This window comes from Cervus canadensis, chromosome 19, assembly GCF_019320065.1.
Source record: "Cervus canadensis isolate Bull #8, Minnesota chromosome 19, ASM1932006v1, whole genome shotgun sequence".
NCBI lineage: Eukaryota > Metazoa > Chordata > Mammalia > Artiodactyla > Cervidae > Cervus > Cervus canadensis.
Window position 1 is genome coordinate 37,762,315 of NC_057404.1, and position 22,624 is coordinate 37,784,938.

The 22,624-nt window shown below is 35.8% G+C and overlaps 1 protein-coding gene across 1 annotated transcript in view; it reads left to right on the forward strand.

Moving 5' to 3' along the window:
* Nucleotides 1–22,624, forward strand: part of RAP1GDS1 (Rap1 GTPase-GDP dissociation stimulator 1) — a 121,927-nt gene that overhangs the window by 59,682 nt on the left and 39,621 nt on the right. Inside the window, exons 3-5 of the mRNA XM_043438461.1 lie at nucleotides 8,873–8,995; nucleotides 12,422–12,547; nucleotides 20,427–20,497. Coding sequence (XP_043294396.1) covers nucleotides 8,873–8,995; nucleotides 12,422–12,547; nucleotides 20,427–20,497 — 320 coding nt within the window. The remainder of the gene's footprint in view (nucleotides 1–8,872; nucleotides 8,996–12,421; nucleotides 12,548–20,426; nucleotides 20,498–22,624) is intronic.

Consider the following 22,624-nt stretch of genomic DNA (forward strand, 5'->3'; position numbering starts at 1 on the left):
CATCTGGTCCCATCACTTCATGGGAAATAGATGGGGATACAGTGGAAACAATGTCAGATTTTATTTTGGGGGGCTGCAAAATCACTGCAGATGGTGATTGCAGCCATGAAATTAAAAGACGCTTACTCCTTGGAAGGAAAGGTATGACCAACCTGGATAGCATATTAAAAAGCAGAGACATTACTTTGCCAACAAAGGTCCGTCTAGTCAAGGCTGTGGTTTTTCTAGTGGTCATGTATGGATATGAGAGTTGGACTGTGAAGAAAGCTGAGCACCGAAAAATTGATGCTTTTGAACTGTGGTGTTGGAGACTCTTGAGAGTTCTTTGGACTGCAAGGAGATCCAACCAGTCCTTCCTAAAGAAGATCAGTTCTGGGTGTTCATTGGAAGGACTGATGCTGAAGCTGAAACTCCAATACTTTGGCCACCTCATGCGAAGAGTTGATTCATTGGAAAAGACCCTGATGCTGGGAAGGATTGGGGGCAGGAGGAGAAGGGGATGACAGAGGATGAGATGGCTGGATGGCATCACCAACTCGATGGACATGAGTTTGAGTAAGCTCCGGGAGTTGGTGATGGACAGGGAGGCCTGGCGTGCTGCGATTCATGGGGTGGCAAAGAGTCGGACATAGCTGAACGACTGAACTGAACTGAACACATTATATAGAGTTGATTACAAAGTGTTCAGAGAATTGGACTCAATTCATAGTTATAAGAGTCTTTCAAAGTGTCACAGAGATAAAGATTTCACCTAGGTTCTGTTGGATAAATAGGTGTTGCATTGGTATATTCTCTTATTTTTCTCCTTTTACCTGCCTTTTCCCAAACCTTCAATAGTATCACCTGTCTACCTTTCCCATTTCTCAATTTTGGTAGCCTCTAGCAGCTGGCAGAAAGAAAAAAAATCACCCAGGGGTACAGAATGATGCTATTAAAATTCAGGGTCATTAGCCTTAGCTGGTTGGAGGAGGCAATGGCACCCCACTCCAGTGTTCTTGCCTGGAGAATCCCAGGTACAGAGGAGCCTGGTGGGCTGCCGTCTATGGGGTCGCACAGAGTCGGACATGACTGAAGCGACTTGGCAGCAGCAGCAGGCAGCCTTAGCTGGTAATGATTTTTCGTATTCCTTCTTTGTAGAATATATTTTGTCCTTTTTCTGCTGAGAACATGCTTTGTTGGCTTCAAAACACAGCTTAAATGTTAACCTTATTTATGGAAATTTCCATGGTTTTCATGGAGCTGTGATTGCTACCCCTTATACATTCCAGTACTCATGCCTGGAAAATCCCATGGATGGAGGAGCCTGGTGCAGGCTACTGTCCATGGGGTCACAAAGAGTCGGACATGACTGAGCGACCTCACTTTCACTTTCATACATTATATGTAACTTCCACGGTGGTATCAGTCATGTTGAATTGTGATAATTTATTTACGTCTCTCTCTCTCTCTCTCTCTCTCTCACTAGACAGCTCACTGGGGGTATGATTTGTGTCCTCCAGCTTATATTCCCAATATAGTAGGGACTCAGTGAAAATACATCATCTGTGGGTAATCTCAAATACTCCAAGTCTTCAGCTACCAATAGGCTCTAACAACTTGGAAACAATGACAGCATTGTGTGTGAATATTGGGAAAGAGAGGTGAATTTGATTAAGAAGGAACAGGGAGTGCTGGATTTTGAAAATACAATGTATTTACCTGGGTAACACGAGGGCACACGGACTGTGGGAAGAACATCCCAAGCAGTGGAAGCCACATGGACAATTTCACAGAGAAGAAACCTGGTTCAACCAGAAACTGAAAGAAGTTTGGTGTAACTAGCAAAAAGGATGCGTTCAGGGAAGGGGCTAGAGATGATCATTGGAAAGGGAATGGGGTCACACTATGAAAGGACTGATGCTCTGTGTCTTAGTCCACTTGGGTCACTGTAGCAAAATAGCCTAGACGTGGTGGTATCTCTCACAGTTGTGGTGACTGGTAAGTCCAAGACCAAGACACCAGATTTTGGTGAGGGCCTGTTTCCTGTTTCATAGATGGCTGTCTTCACTAGAACCTCACATGGTGGAAAAAGCAAGGCACCTCTCTGGGATCTCTCTTTGTAAGGTCACTGATCCCATCAGTGAAGACTCTGCCCTGTGATGTACAGATGCCAACCTCTTTAGGTTTTGTTCCCCAGGGTATTTCACAAGAGGATGGAGATGGATCTTCTACTGAAAATATTCCTTCACTGAGTTTCACTATACAGTATCCATATTCTCTTAGCACGAAGTGAGGAAATCCACATTTACTTTATTTAGGGACCATATTTTCAGTAATCACTCTAAAATTATAGTTGAACAGTTCCTGTTATATACTCTGCTTTTACCACATTCATTAGTATTGTCCGTCTTGGTATATACTTTCTCAGTAAATATCTTTCATTTTTTTAACTGTGTAACTCAATTTTTAGCAACTACTTTTGACCTAGTTAGTGATAACTTTAAAGAAAATAGCTAAAGCAGATCTCCCTACTTATTCTAGTGATGATTTCCAAACACATAACTTCTCCACCTCCCACAGCTTACATTATCTCTGGAATTGAAATGCCTGCAAGACTGTCAAAAATCATTTATTGTAATTTTATAAAATGACTCTCCCAACTTAATCTTTTAGTAAAACCTCTGTTGGTGAGTCATTGTGCGAATAGGTCTTTGTTCTACCCTCTTTCTTTCCATGACTATATCCATCCTTTTCTCTCCTGCATTTCATATTCCTTTTATTTGCTTGAAATCCATGTTAGGGAGAAAAAAGTTCTCATCAGTGAAAGAAAGAGCATTTTGTAACTCCTCCCCACCATGTACTTCCATTTTCTTTCAGAAACACTAATTTCTCATTTGTCAGGCCCTTTAATCGTCTTATACCCAGCATACTCTTCTTATGTGTTTTAAATCTATTTTAAATCTGTTTCAATTTCTCTATATGCAGTTCCCTTTCTCTCCTTCAATCACTGAGTCAGTTTGTCTGTCTCAAAATACTGTACATCCCTTTCTCACTCAATTGTTTTACTTTAATTCTTCTGCAAAATATGTTAAATAAAAATATTTATCACGTAATAACTTGGTGAATCTGGTCAAGGTGTTGTTAGTACTGTATATCTTCTAAATTAACATTTGTGGTAGGAAGAGCACTGGATTAGGTATCAGAAAAACTGGTTTGTTGTAGCTTTACCAGTATAGTCATATGACCTTATTGAAGAAAGCAATCTATCATACCTGTGTCACTTAGCTATTTTAAGAAATGAGTTTTTATGATAGTGTCTTTAAAAGATCGAATAGCTTTCAGTCAGGTACCTTTAAATGAGGACACTGTACCTCTGTGTAGGAATTAGTTAAAGTGGTGGGGTGAGTGGTGTTTCAGAGAGGGAAGTAGTAACAAGATATGAAAAGAAATGATTAATTTGGATCTCTGTAAGGAATTTAGTGTGGCAAGAATATAGTATATCAGTGGAGGAGTATCAGGAGATATGGTTGGAAAATATCATGGATGTGCTTTAAAAGTTACAGACTATCATTTAAAGATTTAAAGTAGGGAGTGACATAAAATTTGTATTTCCAGAAGCTTATTCTGCAGTCAGTGTAGATGACAGATGGAGGGAGGCTAGAGTTAGGGAGACTCTTGAGGAGGCTGTTGCATTTAATAAAGGTCAAAATTGAGAACTGGAAGTCACATGAATTTAACAAGTAAAGAATAGATGCCGGAGATGCTAATCAGATGGGATCTATGGAACTTACACTCTGGTTAACGTGGGTGGTCGAAAGGCATTTATTAAAGGAGAAGAATTTATAATCCTTCTTGGGTTTCTGGCTTAGCTGGGTTCCCTGCCATGAACTGCTATGGAGAATAAAACGAAAGGAAACAAAAGATAATTGATTTGAGGAATGTTGAACTTGAGGCATTTATTCCATATCCAAGCGCACATGCTTTGTTTTAGTTGGATGAAGGGAGAGAGGATTTGGGACTTGTCTGTGTAGTAGTAAATGAAGCCTTGGATTTGAATCAGATTTCTCAGGCACAGGGCCAGGTCTCTTGTTATACCTTATTCTAAAAGTCTATCCCTTGAGAAATAAATAGTTCCCCAGAGACAAGGATACACATAGCCCTTGAGTCGTGTTCCTGGTCCTTGCTGTCAATCCCAAATCTGAGTCTCTCTTCACAGTCACAAGAATCCTTGGACATGTAAGTGAAACTGACTGTTTCCTATTGTTCTTATAACTAGAAGTAAACAATACTATAAATCTAATCCAAGTACATTTTTAATCTATTAGAGTCATAGTAATAACAGTCATTATTTTTGCTCTTCTGTCTTGGCGTTTACTGTAAATTGGTTATCAAATGCTTTTCATTAATTTATCCTCATGAAAGCAGATGCTAATATAACATCATAAGTTCAGCTTATGATAGTAGCATACCTGAAAACCCCTCTTGTTATATAATTATAATGCCAATTATTTTAATATATTTACTTGACAGCTTTGTTGGGAACTTTAGCCTTTCTCCAGCCATATCTTCAATTATGAGTCCTTCCCATTCCACCTGTTCCCTGCCTTCTGCTGGTTATTTGCCTTGAGAAATTCTGAGTTGTGCTTTAACTTCTCCTCTCCCTATAGCATTGTAGCCCGGCTTCTTGATTTACTTTTCTTTCAAGCTTCTCTGACCCTATTGCCTGGTTGTTGTTTTTTTCTTTTTCTTTCTGACTCCGGCAGTTTCATAACGAAGCTGCGCTTTTGCCATCGGGAGGTCAGGTGGAGTATGAACATACGACTGCAGAGACCGGAATGAGAGCCTGCACGGCTGCAAGGGCGCTCTGATGGCTGTGGCTCCCACAGATACAGTCTTAGAGACGCAGTTGCCCTTCGTGTCTGGGTCCGTCAAAATTCAAGGACAGCCAGTTGCCTGTAATTTGTAGACATACTCAAACATTGTTATGGCTGCACCTAAATGTGAAGTGGGGAAGTTGGATCGATTCCTGCAAACATTTAAAAGGAGTGCATTTACAGTGTCAGTAGTGGTCTGGGTAAAGATAATGAAAAGTGTGCCTTTTTTTTTTTTTTAGAACTCCTGATCACGGCTTTTTTTTTTTTTTTTTTTGCAAGCAGTCAATCAGCTATTCATTTAGACCTGCATACACCACACTCACTGACTCTCTTAAAATCATTTCAGGGGTGTTCACAGATATCAGAGAAAATGTTTAGTTCACAGATACACACTGTGATATGGAGTGGAATGCCAGTGTAGAAAGCATCTATGGAATGAGACTGAAACTTTGTAATTATTTATTGGATAGTGGCATTTTAACAATAAGCTGTATTTGACTCTGTTTTCATGCCAGATGAAAGAAGGTAATTCCCAGCTGTTTCATTTCAATTCTAGACCTACATAGAAATCCACATGCTAGCGAGTAAATAGAACTCCTTTTCAGTTTTTCTAAATGGTAAATCAGATTTATATGAAAAACCAGATTATATTTTCTCTGACAATAGTATTGAAAAAGGTACTATTCCCAAATCTTAATTCATTGTATTACAACTACCCTTCCAATACTTTGGATTGTATCCATGGAAATTCATCAGAGTGCAAGAGTTTTGTATTGTTTTCTTTTATTCCCCTTGCCCCTGACATCAGCTCTGATGTTAAGCCATTCTTTTAGTTATAGTTAAAATGAGACATGCATGGGTGATTTGCAGTTAACTCCTCGCCTCCACACACACAAGTGCCTCAGCCTCACATCTAATCATGATTCATGCCTTATGCCAGATTCTTGCTGTCATCCCAGCACCAGCAGATGGTGGGACATGACCCCTGGGGCAGTCTGACCCAGTGTTCTAAGGTTGTACATCTTTTGGTAGCAACGGTCAGAAAAGGAAGAATTTTAATGTGGCAAATTGAGTTTTTCTTTTGACTTCTTGCTTTAAAAAAATAAATTAATGGAAATTTGGTGTCAGATTTTCAGGTGGTACCATAAAAACTTATTTTTTAATCCCAGAAACAAAAGTGAAAAGGCACATTGTATTTTATAAATGGGCTTGCTGAAAGAAAGGACAGCTGCTGTGTTTATATTTTGTCATGCAGACTCTACGTTTGTAATAATCTGAATTGTGAGAAATGAGTGAATAACAGCATACAAAAAGACAAATTTTATTTATTTATGCTTAAGTACGTTTTCTGTTGTAAAGAATGGCACCAGTGGATGCCAGATGACACACATGTTGAATTGTTAGTGTAGTTGAGACTGAATTTGCTCCTTATGCTCTATGGTTAGTATGATTGGTGACTTTAGACAAGTTTACTTCATCTTTCTGGACCTCTGTTTCCTCACCTAATAAAAAACGTTGTTTTAAAGTATCTCCAAAATAATCCTTTTTATTATAGAACATAAAATGTAAGAAACCAAAATGGCATTAGCGGCTTTAAAGTGTACTAGGCCTATGGTAGGAAAAGGAAATGCATGGATGGAGTTTCAACATTAACTAATCCTGATTACTCGATCTTTTGTACTGGATAGATAAACATACACATAACTACCGTATTTGCAAAGGAATGTTTTTAAGATAATAAATCCATGGAATTTTTTTACAAGTTTCAATTTTTACAAGTTTTTCCATGTAATTTTCTATTGATTTAGCTGTTAATTCTAGCTTCTCCTGATGACGTTAAGAGTATTAAAGCTCTCTAGCCCAGAATCCTGGGTAGTCATGGGTTGCATAGAACATTGCTGTGTAGCTTTTTGACCAGAACCCAAGATGAGGGCTGCATTTTGCAGTCAGTAGGCATGCGCTTACAGTCACCTGTGCATGCATTTCACTCAGTGTTTTATCTTACTGTGCATGAACAAAATTCTTTTTTTCTATTCTTTTGTTGTAGATGTTAATTCTATTGCTCTTTTTAAGGAATTGCTGGTCCTTATTCACCAGATTGATTTCAGGGTTCTTGATGGATTGGGACCCACAGTTTGACAAACACTGAGCTGAACGATCAGCACTTACTACAAAGAAATAATTATTTTTTAGACTTTCTCAAATTATTAAAAATGATTTCCTACTCTTTATTAATCACAGCCGCTTTCATTTACTTAACAAGAAATCTTTAGAGTTCTTTTATTTATATGTGTATTCAAAGGCTATAAAAGATATTGAGGAGCTACACATAGAAACAACATTCAAATAGAATGTTTCTGTGAGTTTGATATAGCTTTGGACGGCCTGTCTTTTAATGTTGAGAGTTGTGTTCCTGTTTTGCTGGAAGACTGGCGTGGGGTGTCTTGCATGGGAGTTTGCTGGCTCTTGGGTGGAGCTTGGTCTCAGGGTGGGTATGGGAGGCTTTTGGGTGGGCTTTCATCTGTTAATGTTCCCTAGTGTCAGGAGTTCTGCGGTGGTCCAGAGTTCTGGAGTTGAGCCTTCTGCCTCTCGGTTTTGGTCCCCCTCTTATGGTAACATCAAGAGGTTTCCCTCCATACAGCCCAGAAGGCAAAACCCCTAGGTTAATGGTGAAATGACTTTCCGGAGCCAGGAACACCCAAAGAGATTCACGGTTATATAAAGAAGAGAGGAGGGAAATAGAGGTGACCAGGGGGAGAAAATGGAGAGTCCAAAGGGAAGAGAGCAATCAAGCCAGTCATCAGATCCTTCATTTTTAAGAGATTGGTTTGCCTTTCTGGTCCTCCACCAGCATTCAGAAGTTGTTTTGTGAAAGTTGCTCCACATGCAGGTGATCTTTTGATGTATTTTTGGGGGAGAAAGTGGTTTCCCTGTCCTATTCTTCCATCATCTTGGGATTGCCCCCTAAATAGAATGTTTTAATGAGCCTTATAACATCCTTTTTTTAAACACATGGCGTTCCTCTTCACTGTTCAGAGTCAAATAGTAATTTTAGATTTTGTTTCCTTGAGCTTTTATTGCCATCATCATTCCAGGTGTACATCATCCCAGTTACTGTTTTTTAATAGGTCAAACTTTTTTACATGAAGTGGCTTGGCTTCATGCAAAGGCTCTTCATTTGCAGTTTCACAAAGATGGAAAACAAAGAAAAGAAGTGGGCCTTTTGAATTTCTATATAACCATATAGAATTCTGAATGAAAGTGAAAGTTGTTCAGTCGTGTCCGACTATTTGCAACCCCACAGACTATATATAGTCCATGGAATTCTCCAGGCCGGAATACTGGAGTGGGTAGCCTTTCCCTTCTCCAGGGAATCTTCCCAACCCAGGGATTAAACCCAGCTCCCGCATTGCAGGTGGATTCTTTACCAGCCGAGCCACCAGGAAAGCCCAGAATTCTGAATACCATGGCCTTATTGCTGCCTAAACTACTTCCGTTTTTCATTAGTGGTTTGAGTAAGTTATGTGAGAAACACAGTAATCAAATGGAACTGAATAGTCTCTTCTGTCACTTCATATAAAATGATATGAGGTGAGTTTTTTGCACATGTAATTGCCACTTTTAATTGCTGTAGCATTATTGGAAGTCATAGAATTTATATGTATATAATAATACAATATTAGGAAACTCAGAAGGGAAGTAGAAAATAAAGCATTCCTACTCTGAATAGACAGGATTGGAAATAACATTGAAAAGTAAGTGTGGTATGCAAATGGTATATTCAGAAAGGATTCCTTTGTAATCTGACTGTAGGTTTACAAGAGATTGTATTAAAAAGTGTTTTGCATAGGGAAAAACCGATGATAAAAGTGGCTTGTGGACCTGAAGATAATTTTATATAAATAATAAATAATTTCTACTATAGATGGTGACAATTCTTAAAGAATTTACTGTAGATGTAATTGTCAGTGTTAGTGTTGAAGATGTTCACTGAAGCTCTTTGTGTGTATCTCTTTCAGATATGGAAACAAGTGAAAAAATCCAAGGAAGTGGAATACTTCAAGTGTTTGCAAGCCTGTTGATTCCACAGTCCTCCTGCACAGCCAAAGTAGCTAACGTCATAGCAGAAATAGCCAAAAATGGTGAGGTTTTCCTCAAGAGCTTTTCTGCTGGGAACATCTTCAGTTTTACACCCTACCTGTCAGTATGTTTTTATTAATTTATGTTTCCATTTTGTAGATTAGACCTTTTTTAAAAAATTTTCTTTGTTTTTCTTTCCATTAACTTTTTTTCATGTGATTGTTTAAAATGACTGTAGTCATTCTGTTCATACATTTCCCGTTTGCTCTTCCATTCTGTCAGAGTAGAGTTAAAGAATAGCGCTGCTCATCCCTGCTGTCCCTGTATTGTTTATTACTTTCGCTATAGGATTCTCAAATTGTCACTGAGTCATTCATCTTCACTGTCACAGGAGACCTTACCTTTTTCAGTGTATACATTGTTTTCTGTTATATCCAGAAAATATGACCTACTGACAAACCCACTGACATGGCAGTTGGCCGCAGTAGTGCAGTTGGAATACGTACTATGTTTTCTGAGTTCACCTTCATGAGGAGCATTTATTTCTTAAGTGTCCATGTAAATATACTCTGGAGAAAACCTCAAAGCATGGATTATATAATAGCCATCCCGTTATGTATGGTTTGTATCCAAGGGAGAGGGGATTCTTTGGAAGATATTTCAGGAATATTTTGTAGCAGAAATATTTGTATATGATTTTAGTTCAGTTAGTTTAAGAAAAACACTGACTTAAAAAAATTTTTTTTAACTTTCCATTACTCTATGAAGTGACTCAAAGAGGATCTTGCTGTGATGTATATCAAAGAGTGTATTGCTTATGTTTTCCTCTAAGAGCTTTATAGTTTCTGGCCTTAAATTTAAATCTTTAATCCATTTTGAGTTTATTTTTGTGTATGATGTTACAAAGTGTTCTAGTTTCATTCTTTTACAGGTAGCTGTCCAGTTTTCCCAGCACCCCTTATTGAAGAGGTTGTCTTTTCTCTATTGTATATTCTTGCCTCCTTTGTCAAAAATAAGGTACCCATATGTGTATGGGTTTATCTCTGGGCTTTCTGTCTTGTTCCATTGGTCTGTATTGCTGTTTTTGTGCCACTACTGTTCCGTCTTAATGACTGTAGTTTTGCAGTATAGTCTGAAGTCAGGAAGGTGGATTCCTCCAGTTCCATTTTTCTTTCTCAAGACTGCTCTGGCTATTCAGGGTCTTTTGTGTTTCCATGCAAATTGTGAAATATTTTGTTCTAGTTCTGTGGAAAATACCATTGGTAGTTTGATAGGATTGAATCTGTAGATTCCTTTGGGTTGTGTAATCATTTTGATAATATTGATTCTTCCAAAAACATGGTATATTTTTCCATCTGTTTGTGTCATCTTTGATTTCTTTCATCAGTGTTGTACAGTTTTCTGCATACAGGTCTTTTGTCACTGGGTAGGTTTTCCCCTAGGTATCTTATTCTTTTTGTTGCAGTGGTGAAAAGGATTATTTTCTTAACTTTTCTTTCTGATTTTTCATTGTTAGAAGCACTGACTTCTTAAAGCAGTTTTTAAGCATAAGGGAAGGCCATGCTAAATGCAATAGCATTAGTATGCCTCTATTTCTCAAAGTTTGATATTATTTTTAGTCTTCTTATTTTAGTAAGTTGCATATATTATACTTTAAAAAAAAGAAACTTTAAAATTCTGGTCTCAGTTTTACACAATTTTATACGTTGTGTAATCACTATGCAGGTGGTGTTGTAAAGTACCAGTATATGTTGTTTTTGGCCCAGTAAAACAGCTTGTTCATGTGTGTGTTACCAGAAAGAATTGCCATGAAATTTTTAAGTTTGTTTTGTTGTTGTTTAGTCACTGTGTCATACTCTTTGCGACCCCAAGGACTTCAGCATGCTAGGCTTCCCTGTCCTTCACTATCTCCCAGAGCTTGTTCAAACTCATGTCCATTGAGTCAGTGATGCCATCCAACCATCTCATCCTCTGTCGCCCCCTTCTCCTCCTGCCCTCAATCTTTCCCAGCATCAGGGTCTTTTCCAGTGATTCAGCTTTTCACATCAGGTGGCCAGAGTATTAGAACTTCAGCTTTAGCATCAATCCTCGCAGTGAATATTCAGGACTGATTTCCTTTAGAAGATTGACTGGTTTGTTCTCCTTACTGTCCGAGGGACAGAAATCAGTTTTTATCTTTAAGCTTTTTTCCTTAAGAATGAGCACACACACATAACATAGATTCAGAAATTTTGAGTAGCTAATTTTGAAATGGATTGCCATTCCTATATGAGCTCACTGAGTAATATCAGTCCTCATAATACTTTGTCACAATTTCACGATAACTGCTGCTAGAGCTTGCTTCTAATAACACTTTAGTAGATGACAGCTCTGTTTTAAAGACATAATTAGTAGCATTTATACTTTTAATTAGAGACTTGTTAAGGGCCTGTCACTAATCCCTGCTGGTTACAATAAATGGGACCCAATTTAAATGGTTGTTTATTGCTTAACCACCACATTGTTGTTGTTGTTGTAGAAGTGACTGGCTGAGAAAGTAGATTAGAATCTTCCTTTTAAAATAAATATCTTCAGAAATGCAACATGACCCAACAGAGATATTAACTGGGCTTATATTTCTTCTTGTTAGAAACTTGACAATGAAAGAAAATTGTGTGAACTGGAGAAAAAAAGAAATTAGAAGTTAATAGGTTCATCATTACTCTGCTATGCATGTTGCATAACAACAGAAGAGAAATATTAGCATATACTTGTTAGATTTTGATTAATTATAAAATATAATTTTGTTTAAATGTTTATTTCCAAAAATATCCTCTAAAAATTGACGTAACTGACTATGTGCTGATGTTCAAACACCAGAGGGTTAGTAAGAAGTTCCAGGTACAAGTTTAATGTGGGAGCGTAGCTGTGACCATAAGTTACAGTAAGAGATTTGATGCTTTTTAAAGTAAAGTATTCCTCTCATAACAGATTTAAGATGAATTTGGGGCAAAGAAAAAATAAGCAGAAGAGAAAGTGTCCATGAATATTTCTTCCTTTTTAGAATTGTACTCTTAAAGTATCTTTAATAATAATAACAACAATACATTTCTGAAACTGGTGCTATTTTGTGCCTACAGTGCTAATAAGTGAAGTAAAAGCAAGTAAAGACTTTAGATCTTATCCTCCTCCTCCTCTTTCTCCTCTTATAACATGCAGTTAAGAAAATAGTGATAAATTAGGATAATGAAAGTTAATGAAAAATTGTTTTGGTTTATGGTAGAGGCTATCAGCAAGACAAACATGATCCCATTCATTTTTGTATACTTATTTCATGAAATATTTAGTAGGGTTGTAATAGTATTTTTGGACAGCGGTGTACTCTTCAAATAGCAAGCCATCTTAAACATTTTAATAAGTATTAATAATAAGTAAAATTTAATTAAGGAAAGTTATTTATGTAATTGTGAATGTTTATATTTTTAATTAACCCTATCTCTTATTTTCAGAATTTATGCGAATTCCATGTGTGGATGCTGGATTGATTTCACCACTGGTGCAGCTGCTAAATAGCAAAGACCAGGAAGTGCTGCTTCAAACGGGCAGGGCTCTAGGAAACATATGTTATGATAGCCGTAAGTGTTGATATATCAGTGGTACACTTACAAACTTTTGTTTGAGTCATGACTTTTGTAATAATTCTGTTTTGAGTGTTAGCACTATCTCTTCTAGCCTAAGACATTAACGTGGGGGCAGTATGACTTAGTTCTGCTTATGAAACTGAACTGATGGAAATTTGGGCCATAGTACTCTAAACTAAGACTTATCCGACATGACTTCTTTTTTGTGTGTGTGATTTCACAAATGATATTTTCAGAAGAAAGTAAGTAAATTTCTAAGTTTTGGAAAAGCTTTTAATTTTAAGGAAAAAATATCTTTTCAGTTAGGCTTTATTGAACTACCACCTCTGGATGATAATGCTTCTGAACACATTTTTTAGTTTCTAAGTCTATCCAAATACATTTTAATTCCTTGCAATTCAGTAAAGCCATTCATAAAAACCATTATCTTCTCAAGAGCTAGATTGGTTTATTGCATCTTGCATTGCCTCCATTCCTATTTGTCATAATGTCGTTGTCATCCTCAACACTTTAATATTGTTATTACTGTTCCTACTAGGCAAAGAGAAAGCAAGAACTTGGGTATGAGTATAGATATTGCAAAATTTTTACATTTTCTACCTTTTCTTCCCATATATGTGCAAATGAAATACAGAAAAAAATCTTGAGTATAGTCAGTTTAATTAGACTTATCCTGATTTTCCTTTGATTTCTATTTTCTGAAACAAAAACACATTTTTAAACACTCACTTTTAGCATCTCCTAAGAATTTATTTAATTCAATAAAGTCACAAACATATTCATTTATGATGAAAGATATAAAAAAAGATAGAAACCATAGTTTTCAGTTGTAACTTCTCTGTAGCAGTAGTGATAAGGCTAGCCTCATTTATTCTTTCCTTACTTTTTCTGAAATATCATGTTTTAGCTGAGGACACAGATATCTTTTATTATGAATTTTAATTAGAGAATCTGAGTCTCCAATATTGTTTATAAATTGACCTTACTTTGTCTTTATTCCAGTTCTTACTTATCTTAGGGTATTATCTTTGTTTACAGAATCTCAGTGCTTATGTTTATAACTTTATGCTTTCACATTTAGAGTTTTTATTAAACACCATAGTTTATAGTATTACCTTTCAAGAATGAATGTGTATTTTATATGATTAATTTTAATAATATGCATTTCATAGACCACTGCTGAATAATCGGTTAAGATTGATTGCAGCTATTTGGAGCACAGTCATTACTCTTTTTATTCTTCTGTGTTTGTTACTAGAATTTAAGGCTATCAAGTATTCTTTAATCTTTGTTCAGTTTAGATAGTCTTGAATTATGCATTGCTTGAACATCATAGGAATTAATCTGTTTTGAATACTCTTGCTCTAGAGTTTCACTTAACATTGGCACAATGAAAGAAATACCCATAGTGATCTATTGTGTCATCTTGCTATGATTTTTATGGGCACAGTAATTTTACTTCCTGTGTACTCTAAAGAACCTTGAAGTTAGGGTAATAAATGTCTAGTTAATAAGATTGTCATTTTTGATGAAACTGAAGTCCAATATAATACTGTCTGTCATATCCGTTTACTCTGTTCTTATGAGGTATACTGTCTATAAAGTCTGTGGGGTATGCTTTAGGCCATGAAGTTAATTTTTTTGTTTCATTTATTTGTGAATATAACCACTTTATTTTCATTTAATTCAATGAAAATTACAGCTGAATAGAAAATTAAGCATAGTGAATACAGACTAATTTTTATAGTTTTAGATCTTCTTTATGGAAAATGAAGTTAGTAGTTTTAAAATTAATAAATACAAAAATTTATTTCTTTACAGTTTATTACTGTAAATCATGTGGTAAAATGTGTTCACTGTGCCATGCTATCTTAAGCGTATAACTTCCATAATACTATATGCTTTCTTATCCTTTTATTTGAAATTAAATCTCTGTGAACTTATCAGTGATTTCTCCAGAATAGTTGTAGGAAGAGTAGGCCCCTTTAATTATAAGAATGATAACAAAGTCTAGAAATGTGGTGCTATGTGGTTGACTTTTTAATTTAATTAAAATCCAATGACATTTTATGATAATTGGGAGTTTGAAAGAACTAAGAAATTAGATTTATCTTTTTAAAAAATATTGAATAACTTCTATTTTAATGAATGAGTTAACCTTCTTCCCTCTTAATAATGTAATACTTCATTCCTAAAAGGAGAATAGACAACTATAAATGACAGCCTTGTAAATAAAAGGAATCTTCTTCTTACAAATAACATGCGATTTAAAATTAAAATTTACATGTATATTTTATCAAACTTACCCATAGGACTGGTCAGTTTATTCTTGTTTTACAAATGTATTCCAAATGAATAACCTTTTAATGTGGGTTTATTTAGAATTTTATTGGGCCTACAGTACATAGTAAAGTCAATGTATGGATAAAGTAACATAGAGAATTCAGTATTAGAGATAAAAGCTTAAGCAATGTGTGCATATTTTATAGAATTTTTATTTGATAGTTAAAACATAAGGCATTTTCTAGCATATTTCAGTTAAAAGTTTTCTCTTTTTTAAAGAAGATCTCTAACTGTAAAAAGAATTACACTTAGCACAAAATTCATGGCCATCTTTTGAAAAAAGTAGGTCAGATTTCAGTTTTACCAGTTTTGACAGTGCCCATTTTAGGAGCTCTTCCTAATGGGAGGAAACTGTCTTATATAATCCTAACATCAGGTAGTAGACTGATATAACTGCTAAATGGGATGGAGTTTAGTCTTTGTTGCTGATGAACTTTTTGCATCCCAGTCTCTCTCTTGGATGTAGAGATGAAAGAGTCACTGAGTGGGAACATTTTTCATTTAAAATGCTTAGTCTTTTTCTTGTGCTTCTAGAGAACTGCCAAGGCATTTATGGATTTCTCATTCCAAGTATACAGACTTCTGATATAAGCAACATTTTTTAAAATTCTTTTACCTGTAACTTTGCCAAAAGTACTCTTTTTATAAGAAGTTTAACACCTTTTAGATCAAAGAAGAGAAAAAAATTATATTTTAATTTGGAAAGAAGTCAGCAAAGGTTTGATGGGATACGCTAGGGGGTGTGATTTTAAATAACGAAAAGTAATCTTGAATCTCAGAAATTCATACCTTTGGCTTACTTAATTACACGTTTCTCTCAAAAGTGATATGGAAAAAAATGAGCTCTTTCTTTCTCCTTATCTGGCCATCTTTGTGGTATTTTTTGTGTATATAGCTTTGTATGTTTAAAATTGCTCATATACTTAAGTGGTCTTATAGTATTGAAGAGCTTCATGTTAAATTCCCACTCAGTGTTTATAATTTGCAGGGATAAATTAGTGACTAGAGTCTCAGCTTTCTGTTTGTAGATTTTATTGCTTGAGGTCAGTAAATAACTGTTATTGGAAATACTGGTTAAAAAGTCATTTAGTAGAGGCTAAAAGAATATGATTGCATGAAATTAAATATTTGCGCCTTTTGTATACCAGAAAAAGAGTACGCACAATTCAAATTGTGCATGCATGCATGCGTACTCAGTCGTGTCCGACTCTTTGTGACCCTGTGGACTGTAGCCCGCCAGGTTCCTCCGTCCATGGGATTTTCCAGGCAACAATACTGGAGTGGGTTGCCATTTCCTACTCCAGAGGATCTTCCCAACCCAGGGATTGAACCTGCATCTCCTATATGTTTTACATATAATAGATATTAAAATTGAATATACCTATTTATAGAAATAAAATTAATGCTTGTAATTATATAATTAGTCCTATTATTAGAAATGTGCACACTTAAGAAGGTTGTATTATATGCTATCTTATTTGATGTAAAGAAACTTAAATTCTTGCTCACTGAACAAATAAATATACCAAACTGAGGTGGCAATCTGGAGAAGGAAATGGCAACCCACTCCAGTATTCTTGCTGGGAAATCGCATGGGCAGAGGAGCCTGGAGGGCTACAGTCCACGAGGTTGCAGAGTTGGACTTGACTGAAGCGACTTAGCTGCAGCAGCGGAAGTGGTAATCAGGCTTGCTGAAGCTAGTATTTATGAAGTGGACTAAATATTGTTTATTTCAATGACTTCAAGAAGTGTAAAAAGGAAAGGGTGCCCAAGTATTCAATATATGTGTGGACCTATTTGTATGTTACTGATTCTAACTATGCTACACTATTTCTGTATAAGGAATAAAGAAAGAATCTGTTATTCTAAATGAAAATGCTGAAAAATAATTAGCAGTAACACTATAATATTTCATAGTGTAAGTTGATTAGATAAGAATAATACAAACATGCTTTGAAATTGTCTAAATAGTTAGGATATATTTACAGCAGTTATATTCACATGGAACTACTAATACTTAGGTCTTGCATTTCAAATAAATTTTTATTTCAGAGATATAAATTAGGTTAAATATTTGTTTATTTTATTAACATGTTTGCAGGTCTATATATTTTCCTTTTTTTTGGTATTCAGCTTTAGAGTAGAATTATCAAACAAGTTTAAAAATAAGACTTTTCAGCTTTTATCAATTAATGTTATATTTTTAATGAATTTATTATCAATGTGCATCATGTATTTAAGAAGAAATAACTGTAGGCAGTTGTTAGTTTTAAGAGACAGTAGTTATGGCTATTATCACATTAAAATCCTCCATTGTAAAGATGTCCTAAATATATAGTAGTTAGAGATTGATGTTGTTTTGTAATACTATCATAAGCTCTATAAAAGGTTCATGCCATTAAAGAGTTTTAAATATGGTGGAGAAAATAAAATTCATAAAGGAATAAACTTGTGGACAATTATAGAGTACATACTAAATATGTGGTTTTTGATCAGAATGAAGATCAATGGATGAATGGAGTAGTAATTGAAGCCTTTTGTTAGAAATTAAGCAAATAGTTCATTGTTTGTAAAATATAGTTTAAGTTAATAAGATTATAAATAAGTAAAATTTTAATATGCTCTCTGGAAGGGAAATGTTACAGATTAATCAGATTTCCAGATGTACCATTTACTAAGTTGGCATTTAATCTTTCTGAATTTTAGTTTCCTCATTGGAAAAGTTGGCTGTTGAATGGATCAAATGAGGTTTACATATAGATGTACAATATAAATTATGAACTGCTGTGCAAAGGGAATATGTAACATTTGCATACAGTCATTTGTCTTACTCAGTTTGGGCTGCTATAACAGAATACCATTGACTGAGTGGCTTAAACAACCAATGATTATTTCTCACAGTTTTGGAGGCTGGGAAATCTACCCAGGATCAAGGCAGCAGTAGATTCAGTATCTGGTGAGGACATTCCTGGTTTGCCCATGGCCTCCTTTTCACTGTATCTTCACAGAGAAAGGAGAGAGAGAGAGAGAGAGAAAGCAAGCTCTCCTGTCTCTTCACGCAGGCCTTACCTGCATGACCCAGTTACCTCCTAATATCATCATTTCAGGGGTTAGAATATCAGTTATATGAATTTTAGGGGGACTCAAACATTCATTCAGTAACATTATTTCTAAAAAGTATGCTGTGACATATGTACGCTAATGTACATAGGATATTTAAAATAAGGATATAAAGAACAGAAACTGCATAAAGACAGGCAAAGATAAATCTAGTAAGAATCAGGGATAATATGCTTACTATAAGGAGCACTAGTTTAATTTGAGCTTCTCATTTGCCAAGGTGAACAACTTGATATACTATATAATTTTTTAGCTGTCCTAAAGAGAAATTTTGTAGGTCTTCAAACAAAAAACTGTTGCGACAGATGCAAGAAGAGATTTATCATCAGGATATCATTAGCTCCCTAAATGATTCTGTACACATTCCTCTTAAAATACGCAGACAGCATCCTCAATAACAGTTCTACAAAAGTTGCTCAAATAGTTTCCGTGTGATTATTTCTTGGACCAAATCTTTAATAGAATCTAATAAATACTATGGGCTTCTTTAGCAAAGGTTTGGACAGTATAGCTCAAATGTGTTGCTTTTTGGCAGTTGAACTTGATTCAAGCGTACAACTTAAAATTTTCAAGAAGTTTTGGCTTAAATATATTTCCTAGCTTATTTTAAACCAGATTACATTTCTGCTTTGGATTCACTGTACCTACTCAATTTCTGTGTTGTGTAATGTATCAAAGTTCTATTTTCTGAGACCAAAAAATACACTTAATGTGTGATTTTTAAGCCTGTTATCAATTTGATAAAATTTGATTTAAGTGATAGTTACTACTTAAGAATACCACATTAATGGTGGTTTCATGAATGTGGTAAAATTGCTTTAAACCGTATGTGTCTACACACAACACAAATGCATATAAAAACTGATGAAATCTAAATAAGGTCTGTAGATTGTTAGTTTCCTGGTTGGTATATTGTGTTAGAGTTATGTAAATGTTATCAAGGAGCAAGCTGGGTGGAGGGTACATGGGACATGTCTACTAATTTTTTTTGGTAACTTTTGTGAGCCTCTAATTATTTCAAAATTAAAACTTTAAAATAAACACCACATTTCTAAGAGACACATATAATCTCTTCTTTGGGAAATAACCTTGTTTGTTTCAGCCCTCCTTGAGGGAATGGGAAGAAAAAAATGTACATAATTATGAACTTAAATACATATACACAGACATGTAAAAATTTAAAGTATGACCTGCAACAATAATTGTGTTTTTACTAGTTTTGTGTAGTTAAAGTGGAAGGCAAAATTGCCTCTAATTTTTTCTCCCTCCAAATTTGACTTTGAGGGGAAAAAAAAAAAATCGACAGCCCCAGAATAAAATTTAGGGGGAAACAATTCATACTTTGGGAGCCTTGATCAGAGCAGTTAATCAAGAGGTTCTGCCTTCTATGCATCCTCTAGGGATAGGTTAGATATTAGCATTCCTAAGTCTCAGGAGAATTTCTGTGTTGGACCACAAGCCTCAGGTGAGATTTCTGGTCAGGATCAGCCTGTAAGTAATTTATAATTTACCTTTGTTCTAGAAAAGCCAATGCAAATAATGTGAGGGGGAAAATGGTTTTGCTGATACTCGTTTCTGTTTAATTGTTCAAGTGTGTCTCCTATGTTTAAAGAAGTTATAGTGCGTTCAAGGTAATGAATCATGTATATCAGTAAGTAAAAACAGGATCCAGTGATAGTGCTATAAGAGGATACACAGTAGATGTCTAGGAGGGAACTCAGTTGTATTGGAGCTCTTCCAGTGGTAATAGAGGAGGAAGCAGTTAATCTGCATGGTATTTGGACATGTGGAGAAAGGATTCAGATTTTTCAGGAGCACAGAAAAGCATTTTAAAAGGTAGATAATAGAGTAGAGAGATATATCTGGAACCCATATTCAAGAAGGGCTTGTACAGTGGGGAGCCATGGAAGTATTTGAACAAAAAAATTGTGTTCAAATTGATCCCATGGAAAGTTAATTTGAAAAAGATGTATCTTATATAGGCAGTTGTTCTTTACAGAAAGGATGCATCTGAAACACTTAGGGAACTTTTTCAAAATACGTCTTCTTGGCCACACGCTAGAATCAGTAAATCAGAATCTTTGAGACTATAATCTAACCTATTTTTGATATTCCTGCAAATATTCCTTAGATGATTCTCATGCACATTTGTACTTAAAAACCACTGAACAGTAGACTAGATGAAGAATAACCAGTTGGAAGGTTATTGTTCTTTTGAAGCTTAAAGTGTAAATCAAAGAGAGAATAGAAAGAAAGAGAAGGATGTGTGTGTGTATAAGAATCCAAGAAAGTATCAGGTAAGAAGGAGTCCATGAGTCCCAAATTCAGATCTGAATAACACCAACAGAAGTAGATCTCAGCCAGGTGGATATGTTTTGAGATGGGTTGAATTTGCTGTTTTCACCTTCAGGTGACAGAGCTTTGAGATTCACTCACTTAAAAGTGATGGTTGACCCGTGGGAAGAGAAGAAATGTTTAAAGGTGAGCATGAGGCAAACAGCCCGAATTAGAGTGTAGAAGAAATGAAGGAGCTTGTGAGGAATCAGCACTGAAAGATTTGAGGAAAACAAATTTTGTGTCATGGGTTCCCAGGAGTCGAGTGGTAAGCTCTATCAAGCACTGCCAAGAAAAAAATCTAACTGAATTTTGATGATTTAAGTAACAGACATTCATGTTTTAAAAAACATCTCTAAGTTGAATCTTCCAGAGAAAGAAATAGAATTTCAAGGGCTATGGTGAGCAATGAGGAAATGAAACAAAGGTATTAAGTTCCTAGAAATTGAGAAAAGACAGTAATGATCTGTGGGAAGGGCAGCCTTTTGAGAGTAATTAAAGTAGTGGAAACAGGAACTTATTTATTGGGCTAGGACCCAATGTACAAGGACAGAGTAACTTTCCTAGAATGAATGATTGTTGGAGAAACATCATAGATAAATAAAGAAGAAATGAAATCTTTGGTGTTAGAAGGGGAAAGGACTTTCTGCCTTAGAGAAAAAGGACCAGATAGGTGAAACTATTAAAAAAAAATGTTTACAGTAGTACAGAGGGCAGTCGAAATGTCTTTCTGGCATGGCCTTCATCTTCCCAGTAAAGTTAGAAGTCAAAGCTCATTATTATATAAAAGTTACTGGCAAAGTGATGGTAAGAAACTTTGGTGTGGAGGAAGAGTTGAGAGTTGGAACTGTGAGGAATATTTTAAATAGTCATAAGGATATGATTTTTAACTAAGCAAATGGTAGTGAAGGTTTACTTAGAGATCTTGATTTTGCATCCATTTATTGATGTGTGTTTTGCACTTAAAATGTGTGTAGGCTACGGAGCTGTCTTATACTGGAATGTGTGAACAGGAAAGAGCCACTAAAAATAGCTTGAAATTGGCATTCTCAGTTCCATAGAAGGATTCTGTGGAACTCCTATGGAATCCTGTGGAATCCAGTTGTATTGGAAAGGGAAGAGAAGTCAGATGGCAGAGAGATCAAGAAACCGTTATAGTAGGTCAGATGTGATGTGGTAAACACAGGAGCAGAAAGAATGAAATTAAATCACAAAGTTCAATTGGGTTATCATTAATTTGGTTGGTTCTTATAAAGTATCCACCAGGTGTAAGCAGTGTTAAGTATTTATTTAATGACCCTTCAGTTCATGGACTTCCCTGGTGGCTCAGTGGTAAAGAATCCACCTGCAGTGCAGGAGCTGCAGGGGACACGGATTTGATCCGTAGATCGGGAAGATCTCCTGGAAGAGGTCATGGCAGCCCACTCCAGTATTCTTCTCAGGGAAATCCCCTGGACAGAGGAGTCTGGCAGGTTCATAGGTTCATAGGGTTGCAAAAGAGGACATGACTGAAGAACTGAACACAGAGTTTATACTTTGAAGAGATGTGATTTTTACATTTTTGTGCTTGGTATTACGTCCAAATACATTTTGTTTATTAAACAATCTATGAATTTTTACCTTAATCAAACTTACAGGGCAGAGAACATGTTAAATATTAAGCTGCTTTTTTCCAATGCTTGATTGGTTTCCGAGTACTATGTTATAAAAAAAAAAAGTGAATGCCTTGTTGAAGAGAGAGTAGTAGTTTTCAGGTAGTTGTCATCAATTTTATAGATAGGCAGGTAAGTGGAGGCAACATGTGAGGAGGGAGTCTTGCATGTGGCAAAAGTATTAAGTGATTTTTTTTTCTTTTAGCTCAACAGGAAGTCATTTGTGGTTGCCAAATTTTTTTTAAAAAGCATTTTTTTTTGTCCCTTGGATACTAGATTCTCTCCTTGCCTCTAAGTCAAAACCTAAATGGCCTTTGGAATTTGCCTTTCCTGATTAACAAGTCTTTTTCTTTTTCTTCCAATTATTGTTATTAGTTGGAGGCTAATTTCTTTACAATATTGTAGTGGTTTTTGCCATACACTGACATGAATCAGCCATGGATTTACATGTGTTCCCCATCCCGATCCCCCCTCCCACCTCCCTCCGCATCCCATCCCTCTGGGTCTTCCCAGTGCACCAGTCCCGAGCACTTGTCTCATGCATCCAGCCTGGGCTGGTGATCTGTTTCACCCTTGATAATATTCGTGTTTCGATGCTGTTCTCTCAGATCATCCCACCCTC